The sequence below is a fragment of the Harmonia axyridis genome, chromosome 4 (assembly GCF_914767665.1).
Source record: "Harmonia axyridis chromosome 4, icHarAxyr1.1, whole genome shotgun sequence".
Taxonomy (NCBI): Eukaryota; Metazoa; Arthropoda; class Insecta; order Coleoptera; family Coccinellidae; genus Harmonia; species Harmonia axyridis.
In genome coordinates, this window is record NC_059504.1 from 14,842,327 (window position 1) to 14,863,457 (window position 21,131).

The following is a 21,131-nucleotide window of genomic DNA, read 5'->3' on the forward strand; positions in this document are numbered from 1 at the left end:
TTGAAATAGAAACATAAATTAAATCACTATAAATCATAACAAAATAGAACATAATAAAAAAATAATATTTAGAAACCTCCAGGCTTTGTTTGATTTCATAATTTTCCATCCAGGATTTAAGATCCATGAGGCATCTTATAAATTTGTCGCCTAATCTATTGCGGGTTTTTGTAACTGTAAGAGCAGTTCTGGAAAATTGTCTTTCAACAGGAGCTGAAGATGCTGGAGTTGATAAAAAATCCTTGGCCACTTTGGCCAAGTTTGGAAAGATATTTCTGAAATTACCAAAATCTACCAATAGATTTCATAGAAATGTGAGGAAACTTCTAATCAAGTCACACTGGCGAATGCTTCAATCTCTCGGCGCTCGAGTAATAGCCTTGTTCAGTCTAAGCGCGCACGAGATTGCAGAAATATATGTCGTGCGACGCGTGCATATCAAGCTCAAGTGATATCAAGTAGCTTGATATCAAGCAACAAATATCTGAAATCAAGTCAAGTCAAGCTCAAGTTTGTAATTTTTCACGAGCTTGATTTTCAAGTCAAATAGTTGGTTAAAATGTCAAGCTACTTGGCTTGATGAATCTATGCCCTATATATGAAATTGAAGTATCCAATAATTAAAATTCGTTTCATATAGAAATGGCCGAAAAATTCGACAATAGAGCCAAACTAATTCGAATAACGCTAAACCCAGTTGGCAGGCAAGAATTCCTCAAAATCCTCTCCAGCGTATCGTAAATAATTTCCGTGGTTTTCAACCAAGAAGCGGAAGTAATTGTTTATTTCTCAATCCGCGGAATATTAATTTTCTTCTCGGATAAAAGCAACCACTCGACGGTTTTTGCGAACGTTTCGAGAGCGGCATACTCAGTTCTGGAGCTAAGCGATCTCGGCACAAACTGCTTCGAGGAAATGGATCCGACCTCTTGTAGCTCGAAAGTTTCCTCGACTGTCAGGTGCAACTTTGTTTATCCTCGCGTTGATTCGGGCAAAACGCGCCGGATATTTCCCAAGACGAGGAGGCTGCTTCAATTGCCGAACTTTCGACGTTTCTTTGTTTGTGGATAAGTTCCGGTTTGAATCTGAGAATGGTGCCGAAATCTGGGATCGATTGCGGTTCCTTTAGGCCCAGTTTCACCAAACAGCACTTGATCCCAGATTGATTAAACTCCGCTTGTTACTAAAGCAGGCTTAACAGTGTTTTCTGTTTCACCATGCATCAACCCGTCCGAAGATGATCGCGATTAACCAAATCGCGATTAAATAGTCAAACCATTTGGCAACGTTGTGAACAAAGAGTTAATAGTGTTCTGTATCGTATTAGCAGTGATGACCACCATTGGCGCTAGGTGTCAGGTGTCATTCATTCATAACTCATAACATTTCAAATCATTTGTCATCTTGTAAACAAAAAACAAAGTTAATTTTTGCCGAAAATGTCGAGTGATGTGCTTCGAAATGTCGGAAACTTGCAGAAGTTAAAAATAAATTATCCCATTTCACAAAACCACACATTCTGGAAAAAAAACTATATAAGTAATTTTATCAACTTATTTATTTTTATTAATAAGTTTAACTGCTTCTTAAATAATATTTCAATCAAACATATCAATAAATTATTCTTTGCAATAAATTTCATAAAACACAAAAACAAAGTTTACGTGTATTTTAAATGGGAAATATTGAGCCTATACATATAGTCATATTTTGATAAAATTGACCCAAAAATTAGAAATTTCCGGAAAAATAATTACATAGACAAGAGTTCCATACTGATAAATAATTATTAATCTCAACTTGAAAGGTTATAATCCTTCAAAAATGGCCGATTAGTGCTAAATCGCGATTGGTCGATTTAATGGCGCTTTGGAGTGTGGTGAAACGCTACATTACATTAATCGTGATCTAAGGCCTCACTTATGAGCCAAGTCAAGATTAAAGCATTTGGTGAAACTGGGCCTTAGGTTAGATCGACCGAGAAATGTTGAATGTGGAATTCGATTTTAAATAAAAATTAATTTTCTATGGAATCGGAAAAAAAGCATCCAAAACGAAACGTAATTGAGATATACTGTACTGGCAACGATAGGCCTTGATATACGCTCTATTAGTGATGACGTCACACACCGCCATTTAAGTTCTCCTGTCAGTGTTCGGAATCCAAACAAACAAATTGTCATTCAAATTAGTAAGTTGTCTTTGAAGGAATTAGATTATTTTGATAAATGAGATTATTTAAGGAACGATTTTACTATTGATCGATAGACAGAAGGAACGAGATTAATACCAGTAAGTTCGAACTTGAAGTTCAACTGATAAACACGGCTTTTTATAAAATCTGGGCAATGATACAGGATTCAAACTTACTGGTACAACCCTTGTTCCTTCTGTCTATCAATTAATACTGAAATCGTTCCTCAAATACTCTTATTTATGAAAATAAGTCAATTCCTTCAACGGCACCGTACTAATTTGAATGACAATTTATTTGTTTGGATTCAGAACACTGACAGGAGAACCAAAAATGGCGGTGTGTGACGTCACACTAATAGAGCGTATTGCGGATATCCATTGCGAGGAACGAAGAAATCCCATAAGATTAACAAAAATGCGGTCATTTGGACAATTCGCTTTCCAAGATCGCTTTGAGGGAAGGGAGTACACGTAGGCGTGTTCGAAATAATTCGATCTAGTTTATCTGAATTCCTCTCACAAACAGTGTCAGTCCACTAGGAAGAAGAGTAAAGTTCTTTCTAATTGATTTGGTTACAGAAAAATAAAATATTGTACAGACTTTTTCACATAAAATCGAAAAATACAATTTGTTGATAAAATCGAATAGGCTATTGTCAATTGGAGTCTTAAGGACAAATACATATTCAATCAAATTTTTATAATTTTTGGAGATTTTCCAATTTCAACAGGCCGAAAATTATAGAGGGAGGGGCTCAGAACAAAAATTATAGAAAAAACCTCCTAAAATCTTTCACATCAATTCAAAAACACCATGTGCAAAAATCAAAGGAGCCACAATATAGAAAATATAAATTAGTACACATTAAGTTAAGTCTTCCAATCCTTTTGGTTCGAAACATACAGTAACTACTCTTCACCTCCAAATAAACTTTTTTTTTCTCAATAGGCAACTGGAGCGTTAGAAGAGAGTCGAAAAATGCGCGAATACCTCAACAGAATGGAGAGGGACGGCGTGCAAAGGGTAAAAATGTTCCTCATCATAACAGCAGCGTATGTGTTATTCTGGGGTCCACTTTTCTTCGTAACACTGGTCAATCATCCCATCGTAGGAAATCCTCTAGGTCACGAGGTAAGAAGATTCTTTTAAACATGGTATAGTTAGGAAAATCCTAGCTTTGTAGTCGTGGTCTAGACCTTTCGCCAACAACTGCGATGAGCACCTTCTACTTGAGGTTTCTAGGTTAACATTAAATTACACTGAACTTGATTTTGGTCTGGATGTTCATACTTTCTCTAGAGAGTGGGATAGTGAAAACTGGTTTATCCTCTCCATACCTGGCTGGTTTACTTCGGGTGCAATATTGCTCTTTAGGAAGCCTCAAAGGCTTCAACTTGGCTGTGTTATATGGATATCACCTTTGTCATCATGGACTCAAGGTGAAGTACATCCAAATGCCTGCTTGAACCATCTGAATAGTGGGTATTCGAAAGTTTAGTGCACCATGGAGGTTCAAAGATTTCATTTCTGGTCATTTTAGTATCAAGAAACCCTGAGGTTGGCTAGGAAAAAAGTTTACAAAAACCTACACACACACAAGCAGATATCACCTTGAAGTCTCTAACTCTGCACTCCCACTTGATCGTGATTTATTAGCCAGGATTGAATGAGCATTATACATATAGAAATGTGGACTGGATTAGCTCGGTACAGAGGAACTGTAGGAACGTTCGAATCTTCTCTGACTAACCCATGAGTGTCTACGATTAATATGAAGGAGAAGAAATGGTGCCTCAAAAGTGCACACGTTGTGAATGTAATCAACACTGAGAACAGGACAAGCATTAAGAATGGAAGCTCGATGAACATTTTTGTCCAATGGTTATACAAACGAACATTAGGACCAAGACGTCAAAAACAAGAGCGCAGGGCTCCAGTAATAGTTCACCAAGAGGAAAAAACTTCAGTTCGGTGTAATCCATTGTCTTCTATTCAGAAAACCTTTGAAGAAACTCATCACAATTCTAGGCGAAACACCATATGAAAAACCGATAAGACAACGACTGGAAAGTCCAGAATCAGACCAATCCTGTCTTGAAAACCTCCAGCATTTTACAGAGTGTCCCATAACTCATCATTCATAGAGCAACAAAGGAGACTAAAGGTCGAAATGAGAAGATTACACTATGGCCGCATGAGTTACGGGACACCCTGCATACAAATAACGAAGAATACAGTTTTTTCTTTCCAGATCACCCTCCACATATCATACCTGCACGCCATCGTGAACCCCACGCTCTTCATGGTCCTGCACCGAGGCCTGAGACGCGCCACCCTTGACCTCTGCTGCGGCTGGATACCAGTCTGGTTGGGGCCTCCGGCCAACGTACCCCCACCCCCTAGCCCTCCAAGGACAGCAGATATATCTCTGCTCAAACCGCCCCTGCCATCCACCGCCCACCCAGATAGCTCTATGGTAATTAAATATTATATGTAAGTGGTGTACACCGGCATGTTTACGTTACCCTTATTTCTAATTCTAAGATTAGGAATACGGTTAATCGACGCGCAGGGATGTCGGTTCCATGAAGAAGAAGAAGAAAAACATCGAATTTCGTTCGTGGTTCGCTTGAAGATTATTCTATGGTCTTTCGGTTCGAACTATTACCATTGCATAAAGAGTGCATAGGTTAGGTTAACGTGGTTGAGAGAAAAGCAACATTGTGAGTATTTTAAGGCGTTTATACTTGTGCATCGTACGTTATTTTTCGTAATACTTGCCTAACCTCGATAAGAATGCTGGAACTGAATTTTATAACAGGATATGTTCCTTCTAATTTTTATTGATAAGCTCATGTGATTGATAATTTCAAAATGGTTGCGATTGAGATGGCTAGAAACACTGGTGTGCCCATCCAATATTGACGAAGTTTCAGATGAAACTCGCAATTTATGAAGAGACCAGCCTTCTTGAATTCTAAGAATATTCCAAGTACTTTCGATAGTTCATTGAGAAGCGCCACCTAGGAAAGAAAAGAGAAGAATCGACCATCCCAAATTCGAGTTGCCACTCTTGATGAAAATCTACAAATAAAACACTAGTATTTTCTAACATCTTAGTTGCGAATCAAAAAAAATAGGCGCCTGTGAAAAATAATGCCTTGTTTATAAATTAAAATTTTTAAGAATTATTTACATTAACTTGACAACTGCGTTACAACATTTCAAGCTTTCTAGCCGTGGACTAATTGGTTTTTTAGCTGACGTTTCGTCTACATCATCTTTGAAGGTTAAACGGACATATATTGAAACTCGATAGTAAATTTCTCCGAATTAGTTGATCCTTCCTGATAAGGTTAATACGCATTAAATGCGTTCGATAACGATCGTCTGTGATTTTTTCAGTCAGTTTCAACAACTCATAATACACTAAGCCGAGCTGGTCACACCGAATGCTGAGCATGACCTTGGAACCGTGGAATTCGGGTTTATTACACTTTAGCAGCTTCAAACACTGCTCAGAATCATTAACACATTATTGCTTTTGATCGATTGTGAGCTCGCGCGGCATCCATTTTGCACACAGCTTTCTCATGGACAAATATTCGTGAATGATATGATGTACACGTTCAGATGATATCTTCACAATGTCTACTATCTCGATCAACTTCACTTTACGGTCATTCAAAATTATTTTGTGAACTTTTTTGATTTTTTCGTCGGTGACAGCCTCTTTTGGGCGTCCACTGCGTTCGCCGTCTTTTCACCACGTTTAAACTCAGCATGCCAATCAATGATGGTTGATTTTCCTGGTGCAGACCCCGGAAACTCTTCATCAACCCAAGATTTTGCTTCAACTGTAATGTTTCCCATCAAAAAGCAATATTTTATCAGCACACGAAACACTTTTTTTTTTATCTTTTCTAAATAACAAAAGTAGCTACACTCACAACGCAATATCTTACAAACTAATGGTCGGACTGCTGTCAAATTTTGACACGTATCGTTTGAAGGTTGGTACTAACTGAAAATCAAATGGGTTTAATACTAGCACCGCCATCTGTGCATCAGACCGGGGACTTTTCAATTGGCCTTATAAAAACCTCTGGTGATGTAGTAGGATCCAACGTCAGGTAAAACCCTGATTAGACCAGGACTAGAATGCCCGGAACTTTTTAAAATTTGTGAAAATCCGGAAGTGAAAGCCTTCAGCATAATATTAATCTGTACAAATTTCAGGGAGACGCCGATCTGAGCCTATGGTCCCAAGATCCTATGGACGGGATGATCCAGATAGCCGGAGGAGAGCTGAGTCCGGACCTGACGGGATCTCCTCAGGAGAGCGACTAGCATCCGGACTGGGACCGCTCGACCAGGATCTAGAGGGAGCCGGTTGTGTTCTTTAGTTTGTAGGTACCTCAATAAAGTGGACAGTTGTTAAGTCGAGAAAAGTAACGAAATGTCAACGGACACTGGAATTAAAAGTACTGATATTGAAAAAGTACAAACTGCAAAACAATATAAATACCTTAAACGGAGATGGGCGGTTCTCTAGAGATTAATACACGAAAATGTGTCAAGTACTCGAAACACTGAGGATAGGGTACTCGAGTCAATTATACTCGTATCGAAAGTACTCGGCAAAATAATTGAAGGCGAAATTATGATTTTGCACTCGTGGAAAACTGAAGTACTCACTACAGGGTACTCAAAGTACTCATTTGTAGATACTTGGATAAAACATATAGAATGATCATTAAAATTATAAATATCAAAATTATGACATCATCGTACCAAAATCTTCACTATTTGATCAATAATTTCGATAAAAACTCTTTTGTTCGGAAATACTATTCCAAATTGACAAATATCAGAATCAACTAAAAGAAAAATAAACATTTTATTTCTATTGTGTTGATTTGTATACCTATTTCACAGAAGAGTAAGAGAGAAGGAGATCTATGGCTACATGTTGAAATTGTTTGATTTGATTGTAAACTTTTGTCAATTTGAAATTGTATTTCTAGAGAAAAAAGTATATATCGGAAAGATATATAAAATAATGAAGGTTTCGGCGCAATGATGACATAATTATTTTGGTATTCATATTAATTGCCTTCATGAAGGCATTTAACCTTTATAATTTATAATTGAAATTATTGTATTCGCGTACTGGGAGTATTTTCTGAAAGTAAATCGACTCTACGAAGTACTCAGATAAAAATAATTGAACAAGATGAACTTTTTTTCTACTAATTTAGTTATGACACTGAATTATTGAGTAAAGGGTACTCGAAGTTCTAGGACGAAGAGATACTGGGCTTTCTTGAGCAGAACATAAATTCAATAGAAGAATATCCTTAAAGTGGCCTGCGATATAAGTAAACCGACAGAAATCGACACGTAAGGAAAAAGCGTTATGCTTGCTACAGGCGACCTTCTCTTCCCTTCTCATTTTTATCTTTATTCCTATAAAAACACAGATATACAATTTTCATGAACATAGAACATTTTCGAAGTTGAAATTACCTTAACTAAATCCATCTTAACAAGCAAGAAAATAATATGATGAGGATACGCTGATATAATCAATAGAAATGTACATAAAACCATGTTTAGAGCTGACAAAAGAACGAAACCACAATTTTTTTGTCATACAATTTTCGAACTTATCACATATTGTGGTCTTCGCCAATGATCTGCAGTATTACAAGATGGTAAAGTTGGTACTTAAAAAAATACGCTTTCATCGCCCTCGTTTTTATTTTATACAAAATATTATTCATGGAAGAAAATTTTGGAACCCACTTCATTAATCCTGCAAAATAGCAGTAGAAAAGTTTGATGGCACGCTACGACGAAATTAATGAACCAGACAACGATATATCAAACTAATATACTTCCTACCCAGCCTACCACGCGATTCATAACAAAATCTTCATTTTATTTACGAGTCATTTAGACTTCGCTTCAAAATTACTTATACTTGGTTGTTTCTGCTCTGCATATTGAACAACCCCAGGCAAACTTCAGAAATATCGAGCGCTAGGAATGGAAATCACTTGAATATATTCAAAGTTAGAACTTCTAAATTAATTTTCGTTTAATTCTAGTACAGCAACACAAAGGCGAAACTTTGTGGAAAAGATGGATGAATCAATGTTTAGGTATTTGTGTGAAGATCCACTGTTAGTGTATCTGTAGTTAATACTCTTTATAAAAAGAACAAGATGAAAAAACCGTACCTATGATGAAACGATAAATAAAGATAACCAAGAAATTCTCTAATGTAAAAATTCAACGTAATAGTCTAGTTAACATACGTTCTATATTAAAAAGACATAATTAAGAAAAATTACGGATGGATTATTCTGCATTTTTGCCTAGAAAAATATAGAATGTATCCACCAACTGAACCAAGAACACGATTAAAACTTGAGGCCAAAAACCAACGAAAGATATCACTTCTTCAAAAGTAAACTTGCCACCGCCTAAATCAGGAATTGATCTTATATAGTGATTTAAAAAAAACGTCATTATTGATAAAATAAGGTGATAAAAATAAAGGAGAATCATATTCTATTAACTGTAAACTCATTATTTTACTACTTGACTGAAAATACGGAATTATTGTCAAATTGTATAGATGATCACGAATTACTAGTTGTAAAAAATAATTGCTAATTTCAGTTCAATTTGGAGGTGCTAGATATGTGACAGAAAATCTCGATGTGTTAGTTTCAACTAGATGAAAAAAAATTCTGATTTTTGAGCACCTACATTTTTCAGGATCCTTCATGCACCCATTGTAGAAACAATAAATGAATCGACACCACGAATTGCTTATTTTTTCCCTATCAGTATGCAGCTTTTATGAAGGTAAGTACAAATTTCACAAGTAATTTTCAAATAAATCAAATTTTTCATACTGATAAAGGAGAATTTTTTTGAGGTTAATGTTTATGGTTTGTTAAATTAAGGGGAGATTAATATTATTAGTTTTTGTATTGATACAAAATTATACAAGCAAAAAAATATTGAGTGAAATCACAAAAAACATCACGTTTCAGTATTATAGACAATATAACAAAAATTCCATACAAGCCTTAGATTGATAGGTCTTTTAATATACACTGTAACGTTCGAATTTAAATATACTGCTCGAAAATGGACAATGGTCGAAAATAATCGAGCATGGGTATCGAATAACCAGATTGAAATCTTTTATATAGATTTATTACTGGATGGATGCTGTGCTTGATCCTTGAAGTTAACCACAATAGTGTGGGATTTGATTATTTTTATTTCAAGGAAAGATTAGCGCTGTAGTGGTGTTGTGAACACCACGTTCCGATAAAGTCGAATTTAAAAGAATAGTAGGGTAACCGAAATACTTGATTTTCAATTACAATTTCAGGAAACTAGAATATTTCTGTTCTACGGAGACGATTCTTTGTATCGGAAGTAAAGAAAAAGAGAAAATATCAATTGGTTTCTTTTATTTTTTTTATTATAGTAGGTTAGAATAAAGAAATTTTTGTTAGACGGGATTCTGGCGTTACATACTGTCCCTCCTTATTTGAGTAATATCACATAAAATTGTGTTGGTCAACCTCTCAGAGTAATAAACATAGATAGTGTGAGCATATGTCATTTTCAGTGAGCAAATTTTGTACCCAACATAAACTATCAAATTTGACATGAAGCGCGCGGAAATGAAAACATATCAGTGATAAGATATTTCACTCAATTCGCGAGTTTCTCCACAAAGAACACACTATTTATGGTCCATAGTAAATAAACGTGTCATATTAGATCAAAATATATCGAAATAAATACTTAAATATATCAGAAATTCAGAAAACAAACTTCAAGCGCGCCAAACGACGTGAAACAATCAATGACACTAGGAGAGCAAAAGTTGCCAAACCTTGAACAGATAGATACAGAAAAATAAATATTCTGCTTATTATAAATTCGACAATAAGGAAAAATATCGGATTCCAAATATTCAAATTTGCAAATCGAATGATCTCACAACATTAAAGAGAAATGGGTTGAGCTCCGCCTACGTGACCTTGAGGAGATGAATTTCAACCAATGATAGGGTAGTATTGACTAGTTAAATATGTAGAACGAATCAAAACTATGTTGTGACTGCGGTCAGCTGATGCAACCGTCATACGTCTCTCTCCTATGTTGCAGTCAATTTCTCTCTCTCTACGCGCTGATGTCTACTTATTATTGTTATTATTAGATCATTGTAATCGAATCGAAAATACTCCCTTTTACTGGATACTGGGTTTCCCCCGCCTTCACAAAGTGAAAGTAGTTCTAACGATCGAATTAGTGTGGCGTCGAGCCTTGCGACCACGTGAAGCCCCGGACTAGACCAAAACAAATATGTTTTTTCCGTCAGATCGATCGCCCTGCTTTTTCTTCTCGCTCCTGTGACACAGTCGTTCCAGACTGTCGTCCATAAATTCTCAGCGTTCTCCCAATTTATATATCGCGACGACGCCGGTAGGCGGCGAATGACAAATTCCCGAGAACTACAATACTTCCAAACTTGCTCTACCTCTTCGTGAATTATGAACGTGTTTGTCGCGCAGAGTGAATGGGGATGCTAATACCTTTCGCTTGTCGACGAAGGTTTTTTTGTTTCATGCTGAAACGCGAAAATATTCTCGTGACGTTAGAACCTATTATTACTCCAGGAGTTTCTCCGGTCTGGTTTAATTTCTATTTCTGGTATGATTTCTGACAGATGTTTGACACTATTGAAGCCTCTTAGCATGACGTTCTTTGCTTGAAATGTGAAGCTTTCAGGCTTATTTTTGACGATTACGATTGAGTTAGTGCCCGCCTAACTTTCGGCCATAACTTCAGAACGCCTGAAACTATCGCTTTGCGACCTTCAGGTTTGTCCATGCAAATTTGATGGAATTTCTGTTTCTGTTAAGAAAATCCTATCATTACATTTGAAATTTCGGAATAAAATGAACAAAACAACGAACTTCTGACTTAGCGCTCCCTATCGAAAGCAGCAAAAATTTATCATGAGTATATTTTGTCCTCAATCAACAAGATATTATCTCTTAGACGAGATCTAATTTGCTCAAAAATGTTGAGCCAAACTGAAGGTACAGTCATTTCAATCAGTCAGATTTCTCCATTTCCCGTACCCTTATTTGATGTCGTAAAATCGAAAGTGGAAATTCAAAAAGATGGAGAATTTTACAAGGATTACAGTGATGATATATTTTCTTCAACTTCATAAGAAACATTTTCGAGTAAAATTCATTTTTCTACTCGACGATAGCTATTCCGCCCTCTAGCAGTAGAGGTATGGACTTCAAAACAATTTCTAGCATGTTTTCTTGTACGCTTTAGTGGTAAAAAATTTTACCGCAAGTCTCTACGATGAGTGGATCCTGAGATATACCTGCTTACCTCGCTTATTTGCCCACCCTGTACATCCTTCCCTACCTGAGAGATGACCCATTAAGCTCCGCTATAAAGCACGCTGAACTACGCGGTTTTCCCGAACTCCAAGGGAAAAATCCGAATAGGTTCCCGGGGAAAACACGACTCCCCAGGCACGAAGTCGCCGCTAATGCGTTGCGATGATGAAACTCCCCGAAATAAAACTCAGAAGGCTCGAAAACCACTTACCTGTTCAAATCCTCCGAGAATATCCGTGGTGTCCATAGCCGAGGTGACCGGGAAAGTTTTCAGGGTTTTTCCAACGACGTTCGCGAGGGTTCGCACCACGCTGCTCTTGCCGCAACCGGAACTGCCAACCTGGGAAAAACACGATAAATTAATAATGAATATAGTCGAAGATCCAAGGGTTTTTATACGTAACTTATTTTCTTATTATCAAAACATTTCGTCTCTGTACTTTTTTTTTCCCCTTTATATGTGCTTGGCTACTTAGACCATCTACACAATTACTCTACCGAATTCATAAACCACCACCAGACATGCACAACATCCATGACCTAGCCAGGATTCGAACCCGGTACCTTCGGCACTACAGTCAACTCTTCAGTCCACTGTACTACCGAGGTAGTCTCTCAGTCAAAATTCGAATATTTTCAATTAATTTTCGATACTAGTCAGTGTTAAACTACATTGTTAACGGTTTCTAGTGGCTGCTTTTGAAAATTTTGATCTTGTTTATATACTTAACAAATTCGATTATTTTGATCAAGTTATCAAATTGAATGAACAACTAACAGTTTTTTTTTGGACTATTCAATAATCTACACTTAGCATTATGATGTATCTCGATTTAAATGATACCGTTCTTACTATGCAATTTCTAATAATTTGATTAATTAAGTTAATGTTAATACTGAATTTAATTAATTTCTTTCAAGATACGGAAGATTATTCACGTTTCAAGAATATAAAATGCCAATCAACACAAGAATATAATTCTAAGTACATTTTTTGTTGATAAACAAGAATATGAATTAATTCATTGCTAAGAAAATGGGATTGTTCATCCTTTATTAGAAACAAATACTGTTTTCAAGAAAAGATTGTCCATCTACTTGCCCACCATAATACTTGAATCAAGATGTTTGATTTCAATGCTAGTGGCTTTTGGTTTATGCAAATCCATATTAACTTAATGGTTTATAACTTTTTATACTCTCTTATTTAAAACAATAATTTGACACAAATGCTAAAAACTTTTTCCTATAGAATTATCGTAATGAACTCTTTGTATTCAAACATGTATTTCAAGTATTTCCTTATAATCCCTTGAATTGGAATAAAAGGTGCATTTTTATATCCCCCTTATCCCCCCTTCCTTGGGTACGCCACTGAAAATGTAAACTGCAAAAATTTCAATGGAGGTTTAAAATTTTTTACTGGAAACAATAAACCAAAGCACTTAATGGATGAATGTGAACAAACCTAAAGACTGATGACATCCAAACTCCTCGTAAGTATGAAAGACAACTTGCCAACTTAGCAATAAAAATCTCTTCAAGTAGGCCTTTTGAGTGATAAATTTCCTTGATAGAATGTAAGGGTACTGACTAATCAGACCAAAGTGCTTCTTAAATGAAGAAAGTAATTCAAAGAATATCATGAAAAAACTAAAATTGTACCATAAATTCAAAAATTTCAAAATTAAAAGTAATTATGAATCAACACTCACCAAAATACTCATCCATCCTAAATTGACACAGTAGGAAAGACTTCTAAGCACTGGCAACTGGTTTCTCAATACAAGACAATCTGAACCATCACCTTGAATTTGCATCTCGCCCAATGGGTCTTTATTCAGGTGGACATCACCAAAATAGGCACCCTTTTGGTTAAAATAGAAAATTGGCTTGGTTCCTCCAATATCACAACCGAAAACCTGCTTGAAGATCTCGTAAACTTTTTCTTTGTCCGCTAACGTTCTCATTCTATCAGCATACAATAAACTGACCAAATTCTCAGGGTAGAAATCGCTATCTGTTTCAGTTCTATTCATCTTTTGGTGATAAATGGTAGCCTCACACCAACGCGTTAAATCTCTCAAATTGCACTCCCATGGGGCACCCCTGTTGCCAAACTTATGTCCAGACAACTGATCGTCTAATAAAACGTTGAATTCGATCATTTTCGTTATAGTTTCGTTCGGTATTTTCGAAAATTGTTTGCTCAATATGAAATGAAGATCTTTATCAGTTAGAGTATCGATATATACTTGAATAAATCTGTTCAGGAACGATTGGGGTAAACCACGCCTGGAACCACCTTGTTTCAGAGGATTTTGGGCGGCGAAGAACCTTGTTCCTTCCTTGACTTGGAATGTTTTACCCAACTCGGGTATGAAGATTTCTCCTCTGTGATCTAAGCAGGCATTCAAACCTTCCAGCACCGATTGAGATGCCAAATTCAGTTCGTCCAACAGTACCCAATGGCCTTGTTTTAACGCCTGAAGTAAAGGTCCGTCTTTCCAAGAGAACTGACCACCAGTTCCTCCTTCTACCGGTAAATCAGCACCAAAAAGATCTGATATGTCCTAAAACATCAAAGATAACATTCTAAATTCCTATTCATTATAGTTGAAACGGATCAATGCAAATTATACGCAGAAAAAAATTTATGTACATAAAAAATTATTTATAAACCAGCAGAATTCCTTGAACTGGTCACTGGTACGTCATTGATGACGTCACGTCAAATGCTATATATGAAAACTTTTATTTTCATTATTAATTCAACTGTTTTCTTTGGTGGCGATCAATTTGATCTAAGATCTAAGTGATGAATTTATTATGGTCCAATAATATTTTATTGTGAAGATTAATTTGATTCATCACATTTTTCCTATTGTAATCCGACTGAGGTTAGAATTTAATTTTTTAAATGCTCTAAAATTTCAATTACCCTTCTACTATTCATACTCTCATAATAACTAGCATATTTCATTGAGAAAAATATTGAAATTTTCAGAAAAACACTGAATTTAATTAATTAATCAAAGGAACGAAAATGCAAATAACACACGTGTTTACTCAAATTGACATCATCGTATATTGGCTTCATTACCAATTTGATAACATTCTTTTTTTTTCAAATAGATGTAAATCTTACTTGAAACTTTAATCTATGACGATGCCAATAAATAGGCCAAATTTTCTATAATGTCAAATAGCCAATTGGTTTTTCCAAACAGTATACGTAGCCCTCAAATATCATTTAATTAGCAATTTGGCAAAACGATTCAATAAGTAACAAGAATAACTTCCAAGAAAACTGTAAATTTCACTCAACAAGGAAATCTAAATGTACAAATTAGGTACTTACCGTTTGGTCAGACAAATTTATTCGGAAAATCTTATGTCCTGAGAACTGAGCCAAGGCTGTTACAAGGCTGGTTTTCCCCACTCCTGGACTGCCTTCTAACAAAATGGCCTTATGGAGCTGCATACCTCTCAATACCCTCAAACAATTCAAAAGTGTAGTAGGAGCATTGAAGAAGAATTCACCCTTAACATTACTCTGATTGCCCAAGTCAATAAAGAAGGGTATAATGCCGAATTGGCATCCATGTATCTTGATTTTAAGATTGTCCTGGCTGACATTCACTTCCGGGAATCCCATTTTTACCATTTGTTTGTTCAAAACCTCTAGACAAGTATTCTTGAATATTTCCAACGCTTTCAAATTATCTCCGGATGTAACACCAGACCCGAAGCTATCCAAAAATGTTAAACTGGCGCCATGAACGTAGGCTTCATGAATTTCCACAGATTTCGAACAGGTATTGATGAAATTCACCCAAGTCAAGATATCTCTGATACTAATCGTGAATTTCTTTCCTATGTCAACGTTACTTTTAAACCATTCAATGAAATCAAGTATCCTCTTTCCGATACCACTAGAACCATCCTCTTGATTCCCAAAACCTACGCCCTCTCCGATATTAGCCTCGATTATTTCTATCAAATCTTCTCTAATGGTGCAAGGTTCGCACCAGATCTCTGTGAAACGATTTCTCAAAGCAGGAGACAGTTCTTTTTTACCAAAATCTCCACCAGGATTCATAGTACCAATAAAATAGAAATCATTGTGGGCTTTGATCAATTCTGATGTATCTGCATTGTTAATATCAGTTCCTTTCTCCGCAAGCAGCAAACACCTTTCCGGTTCTAAATGAGGAAAATTTATTTATTAGGTCTTACATCATGAATAAATAGGAATATGAGAAGGACTTAGAGAAAATACTAGATGACAGTATTGAAGAATCAAGAACTAATGGTCTAAAAGAATAATATATAAAGGGGTTCTAAAAAATGACTCCGCTTCAATTAAAACATTGAGATTAATAAGATTTCCAATAAAATCAAAGTTTAAAATAGAAAAATCACTCTGTTACATGAAACACTAATCAGTGTGAATTGCGTCATATATAAGTATAACCCATGGACATAGTATAATATTTTATTCTATGCCTTTGATTTAATCTTATCTTGTGTCGCATTTAAGTTTTGTTGTTATTACTACTGGCATTTCAATAGATATTTTTGCATTATTTAGTGATTAACATGAACCAAAATCAATTTGTTGACTTTCTTCATTCAGTATAGTCACAAAATACACAATGAAAGATTATGCGAAGGTTCACTCAAATATTACGTCATAAGTGCCGCTTATGAGCGTTTTTGCGCTAGATTCAATTTAGGTGCCATAATTTGCCTCAAAACTTTAGTTTAGTGCCGAAATAAGATTCTTTTAGGTAATATAAGAGGGTATTTCAAAATCTGTCATCTAGTCTATTGGGCTATTGGAATATTCTGCTATTATATTCAACAATTCATCACTAAAGATCCTATTGTCTTCGTTGTATCAAAAAGATGCCACATACCTAAGAGTGAATTAAGTCTTTCAAGCACACTGTCATCAGCTAGTGATATCTCATCCGCTAAAAACACGCATCCTTTCTCCATGGCTTGAATCAAGGGGCCATTGACCCATTCAAACAAACGATCACTGTCCTCATGATTCCTTACAGGCCTCAGTCCACCAATGAAATCGCTACTTTCGGTGTGCATATGGCAATTCACAGTAACCAAATCTTGTCTGTTATTATCAGCTATAACTTTGCATACAGTTGTTTTACCACCACCAGTTTCACCAACCAATAAAACAGGTTCTTTGAACTGGATGGCTTTAGCTACCAGTACAGCCAACTGACGCATGCTAAAAGTCCACACAATGTTTGTATTCTTCTTCTTGTTCTCATAAATATCTTCCAGTATTTTTTTAGTGACCGACGAAGTAGATGATGACACTGAAATATAAGAATCAATTATAGATTGGATAAACAAGATAGGCCTAAATCTGACTACTTACAAGTGAACAAATTGTCTGGGATCACTTTCCTCTTCAAATGATCTTGAAGTACAGTGATAATTTCCTGTTTTTCTTCTATCTTCCTGACTCTACCAGCCAAAACTAGATAGCCTTCATCAGCCAGATGCTGGTCCCAATCATACAGTTTACTTGAATTCTCAGCTAACCTATATCTTTCTCCCCAACGGAAGAGGTCTCGAAGTGTCATGAAACCTTGTTTGCCAGCAAATGCCGCAGAACCACGTCTCCTTGTCTGTAAATATTGTATTGTATTGTTATTATCTTTTTCTATGTTTATATCAAATCCTTTTTGTTTTTTTTTGGTTGCTAGACCTGTATAATAAATAAAAATCTCACCTGCAAATCTGTCATCACACTGATCATCTTTTTAGCGTAAGAAGGAGCTATTTGACATCTTTTATGCAAGATGAACTCTAGTTCCTTAGGTGGAATTTCGGTGAAATGTAGTTCTACAAACCTATTCCTGAAAGCCCTTGATAGCATTTTTCTACCACCATAAGCTCCAGGAGGATTTTGGGTAGCGAAGAGCATGAAATTCTGGTGAGCTTTGACCACTTGCTGAGTTTCAGGAATGAAAAGCTCTCTGTTATCGTCTAGAACTCTGTTCAGAGCCTCCAACACATCTGTAGGGGCCAAATTCAACTCATCGAGTATAATCCAATGGCCCTGACGCATTGCTTCTACCAGCAGACCTGAAAATTTTCATTTGATAGCTGTTATTACAAGTCCTCGGAATTTCCCAAAATAGGAAAATGGATGAATAGCATGAATGAAAAGTTACATAAAAATAATTGATTCATATTTAAACTACAGTACTCACCTTCTCTAAAAACTAGTTTTCCGTTAATATCTGCTACATAAGATCCTATGTACTCCTGTAAATCTGTGTGTTCATGGTTGTTTATTCTCACACACTTATTACCGCTAGCTTTGGCCAAATATGTTATCAGACTGGTTTTTCCAACCGAAGTATCTCCCTAGAAAGACAGAAAATCATCATTTTGTCATGAAAATTTCAAATAATTTCTTTCACAAACCTGTAACAATACTGGCAACTTTCCAATGGATACAACCCTGACCAAATCTTTCAAATTTTTTCTTACATAATCTGTGAGAATATAATTGTCAGGGATTGCACATTCCAAATTTCCTTGTTGAACCCAGTACCCTTCAAACTGAACAAAAGATGCAACACGGGTATCGGGTTTAGGTATTGGTTGGTTGAGAACAGCTTTGAATTCATTTTTTTCAACAAGATACCTGAAAGAATAATCACATTAATAAAATATGGGAGGGATTTGCAGCACTCCATAAAAAAGTATCCAACTAGGCCTCCAGGGCCATAGGAGTGCGGCTTGCCAAAGCCAGGACAATCCACAAGAACTAAATTACTTCCAAGACTACTTTTGGGTTTAAAAAATCTGTAAATTTTGAAAGTCTTTCTAGAATTATAACAACCCAACAAGACCAGAGAAAAATTAATTTTGCAAAAAGTAGATCTGTGTGCAAGATAAATCTATGGGTGAGGTAGATCTATGGGTAAGATAGATCTATGTTTGAGGTAGATCTGTGGGTAAGGTAGATCTACATGTACTTGTTCAATTTAATAAATGGAAATATATGTTAGTTTTAAGCTAGTAGAGCCTGTAAGAAGGATGAGAAATTACTTACTTAACAATCATCTCTTGCACAACCTTATAAGACTCTGCATCCAATTGTGTCAAAAAACTCAAACTAAATGCCTCAAATAAGCTCCTTTTCATCATGCCGCAAGGATTTTTTGATGCGATATTCAAAGCTCTGCAAAGTGATCTCAGAGAAAAGTGCGGTTTGTGTCCAACTCCATCGAGAAGATTGGTTTCTGCCTCTTTTCTCACCTTCAGGTAAAAATCGACAATCCTATTCAGAGCTTTCTCTTTGAAAGACAAATTTTGGATGTAACTCACAACCAAGTGAAGCAGATCATTTTTTTCAGTCAATTCATGCACAAAGAATTCTGTAAAACGATTTCGTAGACCTGCAGGTAGATCCCTCTTGCCAACATCGGTGGAGGGGTTCATGCAGGCGAATAAAGTGAAGTCGGGATGTCTTGTAATAGGCTCTTTGTCTCCTCTTTCCATCAGACATAAAGATCCGTTAGAGCCTTCCAATAAGCCAGACAAGCATTCTAATGTTTCAGCGTTTGCTAAATTGATTTCGTCTAACAAAACCCAATACCCTTTTTGAATAGCCTTGACTAAAGTACCTTCGATAAAAGCAAAAGCTAGGGCTGTTTTCTGCTTGAGTTGAACATTCAATTTCTCGATTTTCTGACCAATACTTGACCAACGGGATCTCATCTCTTCTTTTTTCTTATCCTTATCGGAGTCTGCAGACTCTTGAGACAGACGTTTTCTGCTACCACTAGGCATAGATTTATCCAAATTAGTAATGGCAGCTTGGTAACTAATCTTCATTGCAGACACTAGTTCAGACCATTTTTCATTATTGAAAAGGCGTTCTATGTGATCCAAATATTTCTTATTAGGTCCCACCTTATAGTAATCGAAGAACACTTTGTCGAATTCCTTCTTCAAAGGAGTTATGACATATTTCAAATCGACTGGTTTGAACCCCCCAAGTAAATCTGCAGAGTCCGATTGTTGATTCATGTTAATAACAACTAGTTTTTTGCCGATGACACTTGCAAGGTATTGTACTGTAGATGTTTTACCTGTACCAGTTTCACCAACTAATAATACTGGTTCGGAAGAATTCACGCAACACATGATTCTTTCCAGCAAAACTGCTGATGGTCTAGTAAACGTGTAAGTCAAGTGTTGAACGTACTGGTTCATATTTTTAGTCATTGAAGCCCTACCGGCAATAAAAGAAGTCGTAGTTGACTCAATAACCGGTTTGTACAGTTGATAAAAGAACTCTGCTTTCTGATTCACTATACCCAGCAGGGTACTGATTTGTCTTGCTAAATTAATGGCTTCCTGTGGGTCTGGATGCGCACAGCAGAAAATATCAATGGCATCTTGAAGTACTTTCAAAGCACTCTCTTGGCTTTTAGGGTTGAAACCAATGATAGCTCTAGAGCACCATTTGAAAAAATCTCTTGTTGAAATCAATCTTGAACCTCTACTCATTTGTGCGCCATGCTGATTGTCCTCTGAAAATAACCTATAAACTTCTACTAATTTGTCTGTGATAAATCGGAATTCAAAATGTTTCTCAACCACGATCTTTTTCAGTTCAGCTAACGTGAATGGATCGATATTAATTTGTAGTAGATGTTTTTTCATGAGATTCATTGGGTTTGAGTGTTTTTTATGATGTCCTGTAATTGTAGATAAAAATCTTCGGGTGAAGAAAATCTTAAAACCAGGCGTTATTGGCACATTATCTCGAAAACCAGGAATTGATAAAGCCTTATTTTCTAATAGATTCGTTAAGACGGATGCTATGTCCATATTGGCAGAATCGATATCTTCCATCAACAACCAGCTACCTTCGGTCACAGCTTGTGTTAAAACACCCGCTTGCCAAACAAATTCACCGGGTATGTCCGTGCATCTGTAGGTTCCTAAGAGCATCTTGCTGTCCATTTGATCTCCCAGTTGGATTTTTATGAAGTCTTTACCGAGAACCCTTCCCGTCTTAGCTGCTAAATATTCCACAAGTGTTGTTTTTCCACAGCCCACAGGGCCTTGTAGACAAATAGCCTGGTTCAAAGTAAGGCCCAGAGCTATTTTTCTCAAATTATTGCTTGTTGATTCCACCTCTATTATGGATGTTTCTAAGGGGTAAAAGTGTGGTTTCGTTTGAATATGAATGCCAGATATATTATTCGTTTGAATAATTCCTCCAACAGAAGCATTTGCTATAGGATTAAGGTCCAAATGTGGACTGTCATATTTTGTAAGAGTAGACTTTTCATTGAATATATAAGTGAAGTTGTTATGTACTTCTTTAGAGACTAACTGCATCATAAATAGTTCGGATTGTTTTTCACTCATTTTACTGATTGTGCATATACAATATCCTGTAATCC

At 36.2% G+C, this 21,131-nt stretch overlaps 2 protein-coding genes across 3 annotated transcripts in view; one reads left to right on the plus strand and one right to left on the minus strand.

Moving 5' to 3' along the window:
• The window catches only part of LOC123679149, an 89,791-nt gene extending 80,759 nt beyond the window's left edge, over window positions 1–9,032 (plus strand). Inside the window, exons 6-8 of one of the 2 annotated variants that reach the window (XM_045616571.1) lie at window positions 3,146–3,328; window positions 4,449–4,690; window positions 6,437–9,032. In XM_045616571.1, the coding sequence (XP_045472527.1) occupies window positions 3,146–3,328; window positions 4,449–4,690; window positions 6,437–6,452 (441 nt within the window). In that variant the 3' untranslated portion in view covers window positions 6,453–9,032. The remainder of the gene's footprint in view (window positions 1–3,145; window positions 3,329–4,448; window positions 4,691–6,436) is intronic. The other variant, XM_045616569.1, reaches the window with a different exon arrangement.
• LOC123679148 (midasin) overlaps window positions 1–21,131 on the minus strand; it is a 159,712-nt gene that overhangs the window by 137,655 nt on the left and 926 nt on the right. Inside the window, exons 4-12 of the mRNA XM_045616568.1 lie at window positions 18,764–21,130; window positions 18,130–18,352; window positions 17,913–18,069; window positions 17,429–17,784; window positions 17,072–17,324; window positions 16,584–17,009; window positions 15,023–15,867; window positions 13,377–14,234; window positions 11,873–12,001 (exon numbers count right to left, since the gene is read on the minus strand). Coding sequence (XP_045472524.1) covers window positions 11,873–12,001; window positions 13,377–14,234; window positions 15,023–15,867; window positions 16,584–17,009; window positions 17,072–17,324; window positions 17,429–17,784; window positions 17,913–18,069; window positions 18,130–18,352; window positions 18,764–21,130 — 5,614 coding nt within the window. The remainder of the gene's footprint in view (window positions 1–11,872; window positions 12,002–13,376; window positions 14,235–15,022; window positions 15,868–16,583; window positions 17,010–17,071; window positions 17,325–17,428; window positions 17,785–17,912; window positions 18,070–18,129; window positions 18,353–18,763; window position 21,131) is intronic.